This window comes from Marmota marmota, unplaced genomic scaffold (genome assembly GCF_001458135.2).
Source record: "Marmota marmota marmota unplaced genomic scaffold, marMar, whole genome shotgun sequence".
Taxonomy (NCBI): domain Eukaryota; kingdom Metazoa; phylum Chordata; class Mammalia; order Rodentia; family Sciuridae; genus Marmota; species Marmota marmota.
This window is the reverse complement of record NW_025999864.1, coordinates 3515201-3531368: the sequence shown is the minus strand read 5'-3', so window position 1 is coordinate 3531368 and position 16168 is coordinate 3515201. Positions and strand designations below refer to the sequence as shown.

Sequence of the window (16168 nt, the reverse complement as noted above, 5' to 3'; positions counted from 1 at the left end):
TGTTAAGCGATTTTGTCTGGACTTTTTATTGTGTTCCATTAAACTACATGTTTGTCTTTATACCAAAGCCATACTATCATGATTACTGTAGCTTTACTGTCACTTTTGAAATGAAATACTTGAAGTCCTCTGACATTTCTTTTCATAAAAAAAATGACTTAGCTATTCAAGGTCTTTTGCATTTCCTTCAAATTGTCATGATTATCTTATTCAGTTCTAGCAAAAGCAAACAAAATAAAAAGAAAAATTTGTGGCCTTGATAGGAAATAACTAAATCAGAGGGTAAGTATGGGAAGAGTTGGTATCTTGTCAATATTATGTCTTGCAACTGAAACATCTCATTTTTGTTTTAAGATGTTCCCTAATTTGTCTTAGTAACATTTTGCTATTTTCAATGTACAAGTATCACGCTGCTGTTCCAAATGTTTTTCTCCTAAATATTTTATTTTTGAATGCTCTTGCTACACAAGCACTTTCTTAATTTCATTTTCATTGCTATATAGAAACACAATTTTTTTTGTATGATGATTTTGTACCCAGTAACTGTGCTAAGTTGCTTATTTGTCCTATGCCTCAATGTGTTCTACATATAGGATCATTTGTGAATAAGGACAGTTTTGATTTTTTTCTAATCCATATGCCTTTAGTTTCTTTTTCTTGACATAGTGCACAGCAAGAAACTTTTTTTCAATGTTGAAAAGAAGTAATGAGTGAATATTTCAATCTCAAGAGATTAATGCTTTGTCTATTAAGGATAATGTGAGGTTAAGTTATACATAGATGGTCTTTATCAATTTGACTAAATTTCCATTTATATTTGTATTACTGGAAGTTTTTCTCCCCCCTTATAAGTGTTTATAGGTATTGAATTTTGTTAAATCCCTTTTCTGCTTTTTTTTGAGATGATTTTATGTTAGTTCATCTTTATTCTATAAAAGTATATTATATTAACTAATTTTTAGATTTTAGACCACTCTCAATGTATTTGGAATAAATTCTACTTAGTTATATTGTATACTCTTTTTTAAATGTTCCTGGATTCAGTTTGCTAACATTTTGCTAATTTTTATATCAATGCTCCTGAGGAATATTGATTTCTACTGTTCTTTTTCTAACATCTTTTTCTGGCCTTTGTATCTGGGTTATATTGACTTTATTAAATACCCCAGGAGCATGCTCTCCTTTAGTTTGAAAATTTTTGCTATTTCTTCTTTAAGTATTTGTAGAATTCACCTAGGAAGACTTCTGGGCCCAGGCTCTTCTTTATGGAAGATTTATTTGTTTGTTTGTTTTAATATTTATTTATTTTTTTAGTTGTAGTTGGACACAATACTTTTATTTTATTTATTTATTTTTATGTGTTGCTGAGGATTGAACCCAGGGCCTCACATGTGTTAGGTGAGCGCTCTACCGCTGAGCCACAATCCAGCCCCTGTTTGTTTGTTTTTTAAATCGCCAAATCAAGATCATTGATTCTAATAGGTCTATTTATATATTCTCTTTCTTTAGTTAATTTTGGTTGTATTTTTCTTTCTAGATTTTCAGTTTCATTTGTTTCTAATTTATGGCATAAAATTGTCCATATTATTCACTTACTACATTTTAAAGTCTATGGAATCAGTTGTGATACCTTCTTTTTCATTTCTCACTTTGGCTATTTGTCATTCTCTGCCTTTTTCCTAGAGGGGAGTTGTTTACTTGTTTGTTTTGTTTGGTGGTATTTACTGATTTTGTCAATCTTCAAAAATAACCAGCTTTTGATTTTATTGATTTTATCTATTTTCATTTCAATCATTTCTGCTCTGTTGTTTGTTTTCTACCTTAGGCTGGTTTCCGATTTAATTTGTTCTTTTTTTTTTTTCTAGTTTCTAAATGTGGAAACTTTAACTATTGATCTGAGACTTTCCTTCTTTCCTCATAAGCATCCAAAGCCATGCATTTCCCTTTATGCAGTGTTTTTCCAGTGCATTATAAATTTTGACAAATTATCCTTTTGTTTAATATAATTCAAAATATTTTGCAATTTCCCCTGTGATTTTTCCTTGTGTGAGTATTTATAAAAAAGAAATTTAACTTCAAATATATGGATATTTTCCATTTTTTAAAAAAAAATTACTTTTATCATAGTCTGTGAATATAATTTAAAATGATTCAATATTTTTAATTTATTAAGATTTATTTATCTAGGATATGGCCTAACTCTCAGAATGTTCTATGTGTGCTCGAGAAAAATGTGTATTTACTTCTTTAGATTCTCATAGATTAATACTAACTTTAGTTCCAGCAAAGCACACCAATATTTCTCCATTTGATCACAACTCTATAGCTTCATTTGCTTCCTTACTCATAACTCCGTTTCATCCCCCCTTTTTTTGCTATTATGGTTGTACATATATATGTCTTTGTATGCTACAAACCAAACCACATAGTTATGTCACTATTTAAAATCTTTTGGGGTTTTTTAAATTTTTTTTTTAGAGAGAGAGAGAGAGAAGAGAGAATCTTTTGATATTTATTTTTCAGTTTTCAGGGGACACAACATCTTTGTTTTATTTTATGTGGTGCTGAGGATAGAACCCAGTGCTCCATGCATGCCAGGCGAGCGCATTACCACTTGAGCCACATCCCCAGACCAATCTTTTTTTTTTTTTTTAAATAAAGTTAAGAGAAGAAAGTATTTATATGATTGTATAATATTTCATATGTCTTTTCTGTTTGCCTCTAGATTTTCTATTTTGATACTCTTCATTCCTTCAGGTGGACTTAAATTACTGTCTAATGTAATTCCCTTCATCAGAATGGACTTCATTTAGTGTTTCTTCTAAGGCAAACGGGCTAATAACACACTCTCCTGTCTTTCTTTACATGGAAATGTGGGGGTTTTTTTGTCTTGATGTTTGAAGAATATTTTTGTTGTATATGGAATTCTTGGTTTATCACTTTATTTTTCTTTCAGGATTTATATATGCTATCCCATTGTCTTCTGATCTTCACTGTTTCATATTAGATATTAATCATTAGTTATTTTGTTGGTATCCCGCACATGATGAATCAATTTTCTCTTCATTATTTTCAGGGTTTCTTTTTCTCTTTGTCTTCTAGTAGTTTGACTGTGATATGTCCAGGTGCATTTCTCTTTGCTTTTCATCTTTATAAAGCTTTGTTGAAGTTGGATCTGTAAATTATTTTCTCTTTAAGATATTTCAGCCATTATATCTTTAAATAACTTCCTTGCTCTGTTTGCTTTTTCTGCTGGGAATCATATTAAAAATGCACATCCTTGACCATGTTCCATCAATTGATTTTTCTTCAATCTGTTTTACTTGCTGAACTTCAGATTTGATAGTTTCCATCGATTTATCTCCCAGGTCACTGGTTCTTTCTTTTTCCATCTCAAATCTAGACATAGAGTAAAAAAAAAATCAGAGTCTGTCTAGTGAATTTTTCATTTCAATTTATATATTTTCAACTCTAAAGCTTCTCTTTAATAATTTTATATTTTTGCTATTTCATTATTAGATTGTTTATTTAAGTCACTGACATCATATATTTCTTTCATTTATAAAACAAAATTTTATTTCATTCTTTCAGCTATACATGTTGTCTGTTTTGATGTCTTTTTCTGCTGACGTTACTGTCTAAGCCCCATTAGAGTGAATTTCTACTGACTGTCCCTCCACCGCAGAGTAATTATAGGTCCCACTTTTGTACATTTTGCATTTCACATACTTTCTTTGTGGAAAACTGAACATTTTCAGACTTCCCCATCATCACCTCAGGTTTCTTCCTTTGTTGCTTTAGTTTACCTAATCCTAGGAATCTACCTCTCCTTGGATTACAATCACTGATGTCTCAGGTTTTTAAAATTCTTAGTTCTATTTTTAGTTTAGCATTCCAGTGGCCACATCAAAGCTTGTGATTAGTTGGTAATTTGGGCAGAGACATCAAATACTGATCCTTTATGATTTCTACCCTCTGATCTGTGTATTGATTGAGTAGCACATTTAAAGTTCAGGAAGATTCCAGGTATACTTCATCTTTTAATTTAAACTGGATCCTTTCGGGTCTTCTTTGCACTGCCAGCGATTTCTTAGTCAGTCACCATACAGGAAGGAGAACTTATCTAGGCTCTTTATAGCTCTCTCACTTTGACCATGTCTCCATTATATTTAAAGTTAGCTTATCATTCGGCTGTACACAGAGAGAACCACCCGTGGAGTTGAAACAACCACAGGGATTCATGACAAGTTCTTTGTAACCCCGCAGGAAGGATTTCAAATCCTGCACATAATAGCAGGAAGGAGTTTATCAGAAGGGAAAGGAAAAATGAATAAGGACACTGTCAAGGACAAGAAGTTGAGTGGGTCCTTCCTCTCAGAAAGGAGAGAGTCAATTTAGACCCTGATTGTCCAGTTTCATTCTAGATTCTCAGGGAAGTTTCCAGAGAGCCTCACCCAGGTCCACTTCATGTCATTTGACTGGCAGAAAAATTGCTTCAGACTTTCAAGTCCCTGCAGTGTATGGTCTAACCCCATGGAGGGGAAATTTTATTATTATAATGACACGCTAAAGATCTAAAAGCAACCCAGGGTTACCTTGGTCTGGGCTGACTGGTTCTAATTGGAACTTGTTCTTACGGATTTTCTGGTTGGTAGGCTTTTGCTTCTGATTCTTGTGTCTTTCTGAATTCTGAAATCTGGTCTGCATAAAGGTCACAAAAGTTTCCCCTTTATGGTAACTTGTGTTTATTTTTATTGACAGGGAGTAGCATTTGAGCCTGCATTTCTTCTACAGATAAAAGGTTGTTTGCTGAGAAATGTACTACATCCTATTGACTTAGGCTAGGGCAGGGCCAGATTGGCCTTGATTTTTATTTTTATTTTTAAAGAAAAGCATGTGGGAGTTAGCACAGTAGACCCCGTCTACAGAATTTACTCTTAAATTCATGTTCCCACCTCTCACATCTGTCTGCTACCTATCAATCCCAAGTGGGATTGCAACCTCAAAATAGAAGAGCTGTGGATTTTCCCTTCAATTTCCAAGGAAGTTTGTTACTTATATTGACCACACCTCTGAGTGTGAGATTTCATACTTCTTTCCAAACCTCAGGCCACAGAGGGCCTCTGGTTTTCATCGCCAAGCACTTTTTGGTAAAACTACCATTCCTACTGATCAAGATGGTCTTAACATGTTCACAACTTGAATTAACTTTATGTGCTTTTACTGCCTAGAGTCCAGGGCTTCCTTTTTCCTAGAGCTTTTATTTAAAAAAACAAAATTGAAATTGTAAATCTTTTCTTCGTCTCTTTGAGATGTAAATCTTCTCCTAGAATCTTGAGGGTTGAAAAGCCAAGAATGTCTTTTTCAAGGATCTAGGAGCCAGGTCTTTTAAGTGCAGTAATGTATATTGTAAATGTAAAAAATATCATGAAGAAAGATAAATTCCAGTCTATGTGTACAACATTAATACATGACAATTAGCAAACAGAAATGATCTAATCACATTGACTAACCTCCACCCTGAACTTTTCCACTAGCTCACCCCAGTACTTAAAAACTCCTATCTTTTGTTTCAGCAGAGTTGTGCTCAGTCTATCTCCCTTTTTGCAAGAGTGCTGAATTAATTCTTCCTTGCCTGTTTAATTCCGTCCAGTGCAATTTTTCTTGAACACAGTCAGGCTGAAGATATGACAATATCCATGAGTAAAAATGCTGCAGATTCTCCCTGCTCTTTACCTGAAGTCCGACATTTTCATGAATAAATGCTAATCAATTTGTTGTTTGCCTCTGGTTGCATTCCATAACCTGGAATGGTTATTTTTGACAATTTGTCTGGTGTTATACTTATTTGTTGGGGGAAAGATTTACCGACCTTTTGATTTTGCTGTACCCACCTTCTGACATTGTCATAAGTCTGAATTCCAACATCATTTCCAGGAGGAGTTCTATTGGCCATTCATAATTTGGAAATCATTGTGTAATCTTTTGCTGAATACAAATCATTTACTAAGAAGAAAATCTATTTCCATTACATTACTGGTATTTCATTGTATTTTAGTACACAAAGAAGAATCTTACTGTATTTTTACTGTATTTTTTCTTAATTTCTCTTTATTTTGCTTAATGAGACATTTCTTCGAGTCTAATTTACACTTTGTTTTCTTTCTTTTTCCTTCTCTCATGTATTTCTTATTCTCTTTATGTGTTTTGTCAAATGACTTTTTAAAAGCTAGCTAAATTTTCTTCACTGATTATCATTGTTTATAAGAATATTTATATTTCCAGAAAGAATTAGTTAAGCAAGTTGGCAAAGTATGACTTTATTTTTAATTTGCAGCCCAGGATGGAATGCTGATCCACCAAATGCTAGTTTTTTTATCCTCCCAAGTAGGAAAATGATACATCAATCATTATACTTCTCAAGATATTTTTCTCTTTATGAAGGCCATTGCCTGCCATGCTCCTCAGTTGACATGCATGAAGGTGGATTATACACGTGGAACCATAGTGGATAAATCCACCCCCAAGTTCCTTTGAAAATCTTGACTTTTGCAACTTTAGCTAACTTTAGACGGAATTAAACAGTGATTTATTTTCATTTAACCTTTTTGAGTAATTTCACTGTGTGATTCAATAATTCATATTTGTCTGCTTTAAGATTTTTAGACCCACTGTTACACTGTTATTTTTTATAATTTTACCAATATCTTTCCCAATACCTATATTCTTCCGTATTTTATATGTGGATAGGTAAGTATGTGTAAAAATAAACATTCATTATTGCAAGATTATGGCAAGGTTAGGCTATAATTTGTCCCTATTTCCTAAGAGGATAAAATTGAGACATGAAAGAATATAAGAAGCAAGTTAACATCATCATCTTTATCATCATCATCAATAATAATAATAACAACAACAAGAATGTAATGCGTATTTGTCATTTGCTGTGTGCCAAGAAGTTCTTTAATGAGTTATTTAGCACTTAAAGTAGCCCTATGAGCAGAGACTTCCATTATGTCCATTTTATAAGAAAAATATATATATAGTTAGAAAGTCTCAAAATTACCTGTAATAAAATAAAACTGACTTGCAGTGTTCTCTCACACTTAACCTGTGTTAGGTGTTGTTCCAAGATCTTTCTATCTTTAACATAGTAAAGTAATACACTTAAAACAATCAAAGAAAATCTAATAGCTATTGTTATGGTTATCCTCATAGTGCAGATAGGTAAAATAAAGCATGCAGATGCTAAACTACTTTTATATATTCATGTAGCTTATAATTGATCAATCGAGGATGAGAGTCCCTCATCCTATTTCTCTAGAGAGAGTGGGAGCTGATATTTAAATTATGATCACTTTCTACTAGATCCCATGCATTACCACCACATTCTACTGCCTTGCAGACAAATTGCATATGAGTTTTTATGAGAATTATTGAAGTTTGGGATTACAAAAGACTTTAGAAGTGACCATCTTAGGAAAAATCTATTTTGCATCTACTGAAAAGTCCTCTCCAAAACATTAACAAGTTCTTCTGTAGGTCTATTTGAAAAATCCTATTACAGGATATATGGATTTAAGTAGCAACTTATTCAGGTTTGAGTTAATATTATTAGAAAGTATTTTCTTCTGTTGTGATGAAATTTGGGTTCCTACAGATGCAACCAGATGTTTTGAGCCTGAATTGTCCCTGTGAAATCACAGATATGTTTACTTTCTTTTCCCTGTTATAGCCCTTTAAACATACTAAATAAAACTTAAAAGGAAACTTGTATGGTTTTCAGTTTCTTAAGCAATCCACATCTAACACAGCTCCAAATTCCCTTACCATAGTTGTCTCTCCCCATTGGAACAAATAAATTTACAAATTTACCATGAAGCATAATACATAATATTTCAGGTGTGTTCTGAGTATTATAGAATAGAGTAGGGTTAAAACTTTCCATTCCATTCCTGGAAATAGCATAATGTAATGGTAGAAATTTTCTGCTCTTAATTCTTAAAACCATGTTACTTTAGACAATGTACCTTGATTCTCTATGACTCAGTTTTCTCCTTAGTCAAATGTGAATGATAATTATGCCTACTTTGTTGAGTTGATATGAGAATCAAGTGAGATCATGAAGTGATCATTTAGAAAACTGCCTATTACACACGTCTCAAGGTTGGAAACTACAGGTAACATTATTTTAAAATTCAGGCACTTATTGTGTATAGAAAATGAATGTAGATGTGGATGTTACAAAGAGAGAAATATGATATCCACGTTCCAAAGGCACTTCCACTTAAAATTCTAGATTTTATATTTCTTGTGAGTTGACCAATTGCATTTGATTTTGGAAAATCATAAATCAGTTCACCCTGTGGATTTATAATTATGTAAGAGTAAGGAAAAACCCTGGAGCCTTTTTCAAAGCTGCTTCTGAAATGCTCTCTCTTCTATCCTTTCTTTCTAATTTAGGTTTATCCAGTTCCATCTTTTGGAATTCTGATTGTGTCTTTCTAATTCCTGATTTTCTGCCAAAGTTCCTAGTCGCATGTGCCTGTGAGAAGCCTTTCTCCCATCAGTGTTGTCAACCTGGCCCTTGATGGAATGTGAAGTAGAACAGAATCAGAGAAAGATCTTGCAGCAACTCATCAGAGGACTCCTGGGGAGTCATTTACATAGTTAGGAATCAGCCTTGAAGTACTCACACCCAGAACATTTCTTAATTTTGTTAATAGGACAGTTTGGGAAACTTTCTCCAGGAAGCTTTTTATAAATCCAAATGTCTATCATCAATTTATGTAGCATCACCTGCAGATGAAATAAGTTTAGAGCAGTGCAATTGTTCACAGAGAACCTGTGCTGATTCTTGGTAATTACTGTCTTCTTCTATAAGGGTTCTCAGAAATCTTTTGAAGAATCACTTGTATAATCTAAATAGGCATTAAAACTAATGGGCCTTTTGTATTTTAAGATATATTTCTGCTTCTTTTTGGAAGTTGAGGCTTTTTTTTTCCTGTCACCAATATTGTCTCCACCATTAACTGCCAAGACAGATCACGATGGCTCAGAAAATCTCATTTACAAATTCTCTCAGAGTTTTGAAATTTTATTTTTCAGGGTCTCAACACTTGAAGCATTTATCCCTCACAATCACCCTATTTAGTTTGGTTTCAATTACTCTTCCCCTGATGCTTTTCTAGCCCTCTCCAGTTGAAAATCTCTCTTGACAAAAGAGAAACAAAAATCTATTGTTCATCACTGACTTCAAGTTGATAACTTCATGTGTATTCTTGCTAAAAATAAATATGACATTGGTACTTTTAAAATATTCTTTGCATTTCCATTACCCCTATTCTTTTTGACTTTAGTCTTCTACACCATTTTCTTAGCTCTAATATATCCGTATATTGGCCCAAGCACAGGCCCTTGTGTATATTTAATGATTCCTTCAATAAATGTATGTTGAGTCCTGAGCTGGGAAGTAGCTCAGCAGTAGAGTGCTTGCTTAGCAAGCATGAAGCCTTGGGTGTGCTTGTGTGTGTGTGTGTGTGTGTGTGTGTGTAACTATATCTATATATTTATATCTACAGCCTGTTACTTTCCAGGCACTGTTCTAGACACAGAGGATACAGCAGTAGATGAAATAGACATATTCCTTGTTTTACTGTCCAGTATCTGGTATAAGTCTTTATTTATCAAATATTTATTTATCGCCCCATTTTTTCCACCTAAAGACACTTTTCTTTCACATGCTTAACTTTTTAATTTTAACCATTATTTTACCCTTTGGGGAGACATTTTCAATTAGACTCTTATAATCCTGGAAGAATCATCAGCGTCTCCCCCTGAAATTTCTTGAAGTCAGACCTCTCAACATCCATGTCAATATCTAACATTTCCTCCTTACACTTCTCTCCCATAATGTTTCCATTCTCTTGTAAAACTGATGAGCAATGTGGGAACAAGGGGTTTTGTCATAATTCATGCTTATGTTGAGTGTAAGTTTTAGATTTTTTTATGTTTCATTTCTTTTTCATTATTCCTTTATGCATGGATTTTTTTCATGGATTTATTATATCACCTACATATTTTTCCAAGTTGTAAGAGGTTTATTAAGAATAGATTCATATGTGGGTTGAGAAACTTTCTCTATTCTGCATGTGATCATATGTTTTATTACTAATTTAAAATTTTGTTGCATTCTAGGAATAACCCTAAGCTAGTCTGTATCATCCTTGCTTTATGGACATGGAGTATGTTGCAGTTTCCACTGGACCTGGCAGGTAAACGTCTTGAAAATTATGCAAAGAAACATCAGATTAAAACTTTTGATTGCAAACTCTGCTAAAGTTAATGAGATAATTGAGAGAATTATCATTTTGATATTCCAGAGTTAGTTACAGTTCAGCTTAGGAGGAAAGTAGATGGAAACATTGGGAAGCCATGAGTGGATCCACTGGTGCATAATGAGCTGAAGATAGTTCGGTGGACAATCACACAACTTTATATTCACTAAAATAATGGATCCACCATTTATGATCTGTAAAATCCCCTGAAAATTTTTTAGTGTGTCTGTGGCTTAGTTTCTTCAACCATGAAATGTAATTATAATCATGACAGGGAGGGTTGATGGCTCTTGTGATGAACATAGAGTTTATAAAGAGTCTAGCAAGTTGCTGGCATAAAAGTAGTATCTCTTTGATATTCGTAAGGGTTTATTTTTGTTCCTATGTAAGAGCCATGTATTGGGGGAATAATTGATGTTTGAGGGCCAAATATGAAAAATTAAAAATTTTCTCCATGATAGCCCTTGTAATGACATTTGATTTTACTTGAATCAATATATAAACCTTAAAGACTTTGCAAGAAGCAAGCTTTTTCCTGGACAGTTCATAGTAGCAAGGATATACAGATGTTTTGTCCAACATGGTAGCCACTTGACATGTGTGGCTCTTCAAATTTAAATTTATTAAAGTCAAGTAAAATTATTGGTTTAGTTCCTTAGTCACACTAGCCACATTTCAAGTGCTCAAATGCCACATGTGGCTCCCATATTGGATATGGATATGGGAGTAAAGATGTGGAAATTTTTACCATCTCAGAAAGTTCAGTTGGTCAGTGTTGACATGGAGCCATACCACAGCTTTTTGGTACCATGGAGTTTTGCAATTCTGCTGGGTAACTCCTCACTTTGGAGAAATTCTGGAATTTAATTATTACATTTTTCTTAGTCTGGCTTTTTTTTTAAATACTCTATCTGCTGGTCTCAGGGTTAGAATGAATCCTTAGGACAGGCATATTTAACTTTTTTTTTTCTGTCTTTTTTTTTTTTTGGTTCACTTTGATAAGCTCAGATAACTGAGACCATTTTAGATCTTAGCTTCCACTTTGCAAAACAAACTTCTCATCAGAACAGATGGAAAGAGTTGCTGGAACTTTTTCAAAAAACCAAAACCTAATTACTAATTAATAATGACAAACAATTATATTCTAACACACACACACACATACATACACACACATACACACACTGATTTTGTTAGAGTGTGCCCTAGAAGGTGCACAATTCTTATTAATCAACTGATAGAATATTAGTTGGTCATCTGGTCTGCTGATAGAATATTCAGGCCCATCACTGTAAGTACCCAGTAATACTTTTAGGGCCCTCTTGGAGCCACTTCCGGACTCTTACTTCTTAGGAAAAGCCGTTACTGATTTTTATGTTGGTTTTTATTTTGTCATTCACTATGCTTATCCTCACCCTCTCATTTCTTGTGGTTTATAGCCTTGCTAAGAAATTTTTTTATTTAAGAAAGAAATTTTGTGAATTTTCAGGGGTGATAATGTTATGCAGCTGTTAGAAAAACAAAGACCAAATGTTACTTCTGACTAAATCACTATTGTATTTTCCAACAAACAGTACATTATGTTCACCCATATCAAAGCAGCTTCATAATATTTGCAGGCTCCAGTAAACGAAGGCATTCTTTGTTTGAAAACTCCAAATGGAAGGCTTCATTATTATAAAAGGATTATTTTCTGTCCTTGACCCTGAATTAAATTTACATTTTATAAATTAAAACAAAAAGGTTCATCTGTTGATTGGACCTCCTTTTGTACAACTGGAAAATCAGTAATTATATCCAGTCTTTCTAGGAAACTGTGAAACAAAAGCATAAGAAATTAGGACAAAATAAAATAACAATGGCATTTATTTGGACTCTTCCCCCATTAGAAAAATGTGTTTGACATGAATTAAATTTGAATTTGATTATAAGCGCTTGGGTTTTCACAGCACATTTTACACATATGACTGAGTCAGTCAGAAAGAAAATAGGTAGATACTAATGAGAAGTTCTAGAATGATCTGACTCAGGTACACTTTGTCAAATTTAACAGTCAAGGAAGCCACTCATCATTCCAAAGGGAAGATTGAATGAGAGAGGGAAGCGAAGCAGAAGTGTCATTTCTAATTAAAACAAAATGAACCAATGAGTAGGAAATCCTGTCCTCACACAGACGGTTATCCCAGTTTTCAAAGGAAGAAACTGAGGCAAGAAATAAGCTGTTCATTATCTCGCAGCCAGACTCCCCCAGATGAGTCCTTGAGTCCACTTCTCAACTGCCGTCCTACAGTGCAGGCCTCCAAGACACATGTGGCAGTCTCCTTAATTCTTTATTCTCTGTTTAACACTCTATTTAACTGAGGCTTCCTCCGAGTGAGAACAAGAGGCTGATTTGAATTTTTTTTTTTTTCAGTTAATGAAAACCATGCATTGGGAAGGACCAGGGAGCTTTCCCCTGTTCCAGACAAAATTAAATCAGAGTCATTTCCCACCATTTACTAGTATAGGGCCCATTGTTATTGACTTGTCTGATTTCATCTGTCTTCCATTTCTACATTTAAGAGAGGTACGCTAATGGGTCTGTCTTGTGTTTTCAGTACATCACATCGAGTGCCCCTTGGCTGTGACAAGGCGGGGATACATCAAGCAGTTCTTCTGCCAGTGCGGTTCCTCTTTGTGGAACATCGGAATCAGTGTCTTCATACAAGATGGCCCATTCCTTGTTGTGAGGCTCATACTGATAACCTATTTTAAAGTGATAAATCAAATGCTGGTGTTCTTCGCGGTGAAGAATTTCCTCGTGGTGGTGTTGCACCTCTATCGCCTGGTGGTGTTGGCCTTGGGATTCCGTGCTTCCCTGAGGCACCCGTCAGAGGCCACCAATGCAGAGCACAGATACCTGGCTCAACCCTCTGGGTCAAAGGAGGGACTGTCCATTCCTTTGCGGGCCTCCCCAGTCACCTCGGAGGACTCCCATCTGACACCATAGTTATTTCTTCTCAGCAGCATGCAGCTACAAATTTTGACTTTTGGATTTTTCTTACAGCCGTGGTGTACTCCTTCTTCTTTTCCCCCAATCTTTGCATATGGTGATTTTCAAAGAAACAACATGAAAAAGTGATCTTAAGTCAAAGCAGAAGAATTTTCTCTTTTTTTTGACGAAATGGAAGGAACATTTGATTAGTGGCTATGGCTACAACCTCCTTGTGATGGTATCAGATGTGATAGTTGTTCAATAGCTAAGTGATTTGTTTGTGTTGAACTGTTTCAAAAGCTATGGACAGGGTTGCCGTGACATGCCCTGGAAAGATTTAGTGCAGACAAACTGTCGCAGCTGTTACCTGAAAATATAGAAGCTTTGAACTTTGGCTGCATTGTCAGACTATCTCGTCTAATCTTTTCTGCAGTGTCCCTCTGACATCAAAAAATGTACATTCAGTGAATGCAGAACAAATGAGGGAAAAGTGCCTTTAAAATTACCTCATTGTGAGCTGGAAGCAGAGAAAATCTCTGCCCAGCTTCCATATCATACAGAGCCGTATTCATCGCTACACAGGCCTTCCCACGAAAATCATTTTTCTGGGCTGATGTGGTATTCTGTCATGGCACATATGGTCTTACAGAAATTTTATTGCTTTTGGCTTGGGTACTACAAAATTCACAGCAAGCCATTTCGGTTACGTATCTACTGGTTGCAAAGCAGGAAATACTGGTAAAATGCTAGAATAGTCACAATTTCCACTCTGAATACGATTTGCAGTATTCATCAGTGTTTTTCTGAACCCATTTTACTGTTTTCTGTATTGCCAAGTCGCATCATGTGAGCTGAACCAGGACAGCTCAGGAGCCATGAATAAAGGTGTTTTGGGTCCTTAAATGTTACCATGGTTTCTGGTGTCTGTCAGCAGCAGCAAACATAGCTGCAGCTCCTTGAACGGCCACCACTGAAACTGACTTGGGCTTTGGTCTCCAGAATGTGGGGATGGAGGGTTGCATCAGCCCCATCCACTGCCCTTGATGGATGCTGGCGTCAGTAGCAACTTACCATCGCATCCTGGGAATCAGGAAATGCGGTTCATTTGCTCACACTGGGACTTCCTTTTTCCACTATTGAAATAGCCATTCTTTCCCTTTATACATCTCTGGACTCTGTATGATCCTTTTAAGGGTATGCCCTTAATTGGGTGTGACCTATTGACAACTGTTTGGGACAATTTTATGTACAAATCTGGATGTGACATGATATCCATTTAAATAATTAGATAAAAAAGTTTTAAAGACATATTCTGGTTTTATGCAGAGCAATGTATATTTTCCAATAAATTCTATTTCTTTTCTTCCTCGTGCTTCTATTTTTAACATGATTGTAAAATTACAGATGAATTGAACAGAATACATTTATAATTTTGCACAATAATTTTATACAAGATCAGGAAATTATATTTATATGAAATACAGAACTTGACAACTTTTAAGGGCATGTTATTTAAATTGCTTAGCAATGGAAAGCAAAATAATAACTGCTATTTATAAAAATGCCTCAGCAGAATCTGTTTTTGTGTTGACTATTTTATGTTGAATACTTTCTTCCACAACATGTATGTGCTGCTTATTATTGCAGATTTGCCCATGGCATACTTTTCATGTTTTAATTTTTTTTTATTCCAGCAAAACAAACATTGAGCCTCTAAAAATAGATAAAGTATAAAGTAGTACGGCTGTTGCAAAGATATTTTTAAGTGCTTTCAAATCTGAGACTTGGCTTGGTTTCTGAATGAGTTTCTAGTGTTTAAATAAAGTATTTTGTAATTAGCACTCCTCCAAAGGCCTGGGAAAGAAAAATCCTGTCCAAAAATCTGGTTTTATTTAGAGTGCCAGGAAGTCAAAGAGCACCAGGACCATCTAGGCAATTAATGGTGGCAAAAATAGACACATGTTTTGCAAGTTTTCCCAGGAAAATCTGCTAAGGGCAGCATTTGTTAACCTAATTGCCAGTACTCCCACTCCTATAGACTGGCTGCTTTTACAGTGGGGAATGTAAATCTATATTTGTTTAGTTAATTTGAAAAGATCCCTAAGCCCAGGTTGTATCACTGATGAAAAGTTAAAAATTTATTAATTTGATTGTATATTTTTATTATAAACTGCTAAACATTGTAATGGTTGAAGACTTTCAAGTGTTTGCTATACAGTGGCTAGACGTCAGTTATCTCCTATATGTTGACACCCTGGGACTTGTTTCCAGTTTATTTCTAATAAGATAATATCTCACATCATCTATATAGTGTGATACAAGCCATGTCAACTCCCAACCCCAGATACAGCACATTCCAATTCCCAACCACTGAAGAAAAGGGGTTATTTGTTGTTGTAGCTGTTGTTGCCATTGTTGTTATTTAACTGTTTGATTTAAGCTCAATCCCATATCCTTTCTACAAATACCATTTGTGAGAAAACCATATTGTATCTGTTTTAATAATACTGTGCAGAAACACACCTCCTTACCATCTCTTGTGTTTTCTTTGCCCTTTTGGAATGAATCTCAGATGACATGATGGCATGGTAATATTAGTAAACTGTTTTTCCTTTGATTATTCTGTTAATTTTTATGTAAGTTGTGATAACAAAATAAAAACCTTGAATTGGTCAAAAACATCTTTTCTAATCTTCCAGTGAAGAGTCTTAGATAAATTCCCCCATTGGTTCTGTTGTTCCACTAGACCTTATATAGCCATAAAGATACAGCCAAGAAATATCAGAATTCACCATTGTAAAATTAGATATTAACTTGTTATTTGAAAGAAAAATTTCAGAGCTCTGGGGGGGGGGGG

The 16168-nt window shown here is 34.6% G+C and overlaps 1 protein-coding gene across 2 annotated transcripts in view; it reads left to right on the top strand.

Moving 5' to 3' along the window:
* Window positions 1-15992, top strand: part of Tmem26 (transmembrane protein 26) — a 46038-nt gene extending 30046 nt beyond the window's left edge. For both annotated transcript variants that reach the window (XM_015504695.2, XM_048814399.1), the window contains exons 5-6: window positions 10198-10274; window positions 12935-15992. In XM_015504695.2, the coding sequence (XP_015360181.1) occupies window positions 10198-10274; window positions 12935-13326 (469 nt within the window). In that variant the 3' untranslated portion in view covers window positions 13327-15992. The remainder of the gene's footprint in view (window positions 1-10197; window positions 10275-12934) is intronic.
* Window positions 15993-16168: the final 176 nt, after the last annotated feature.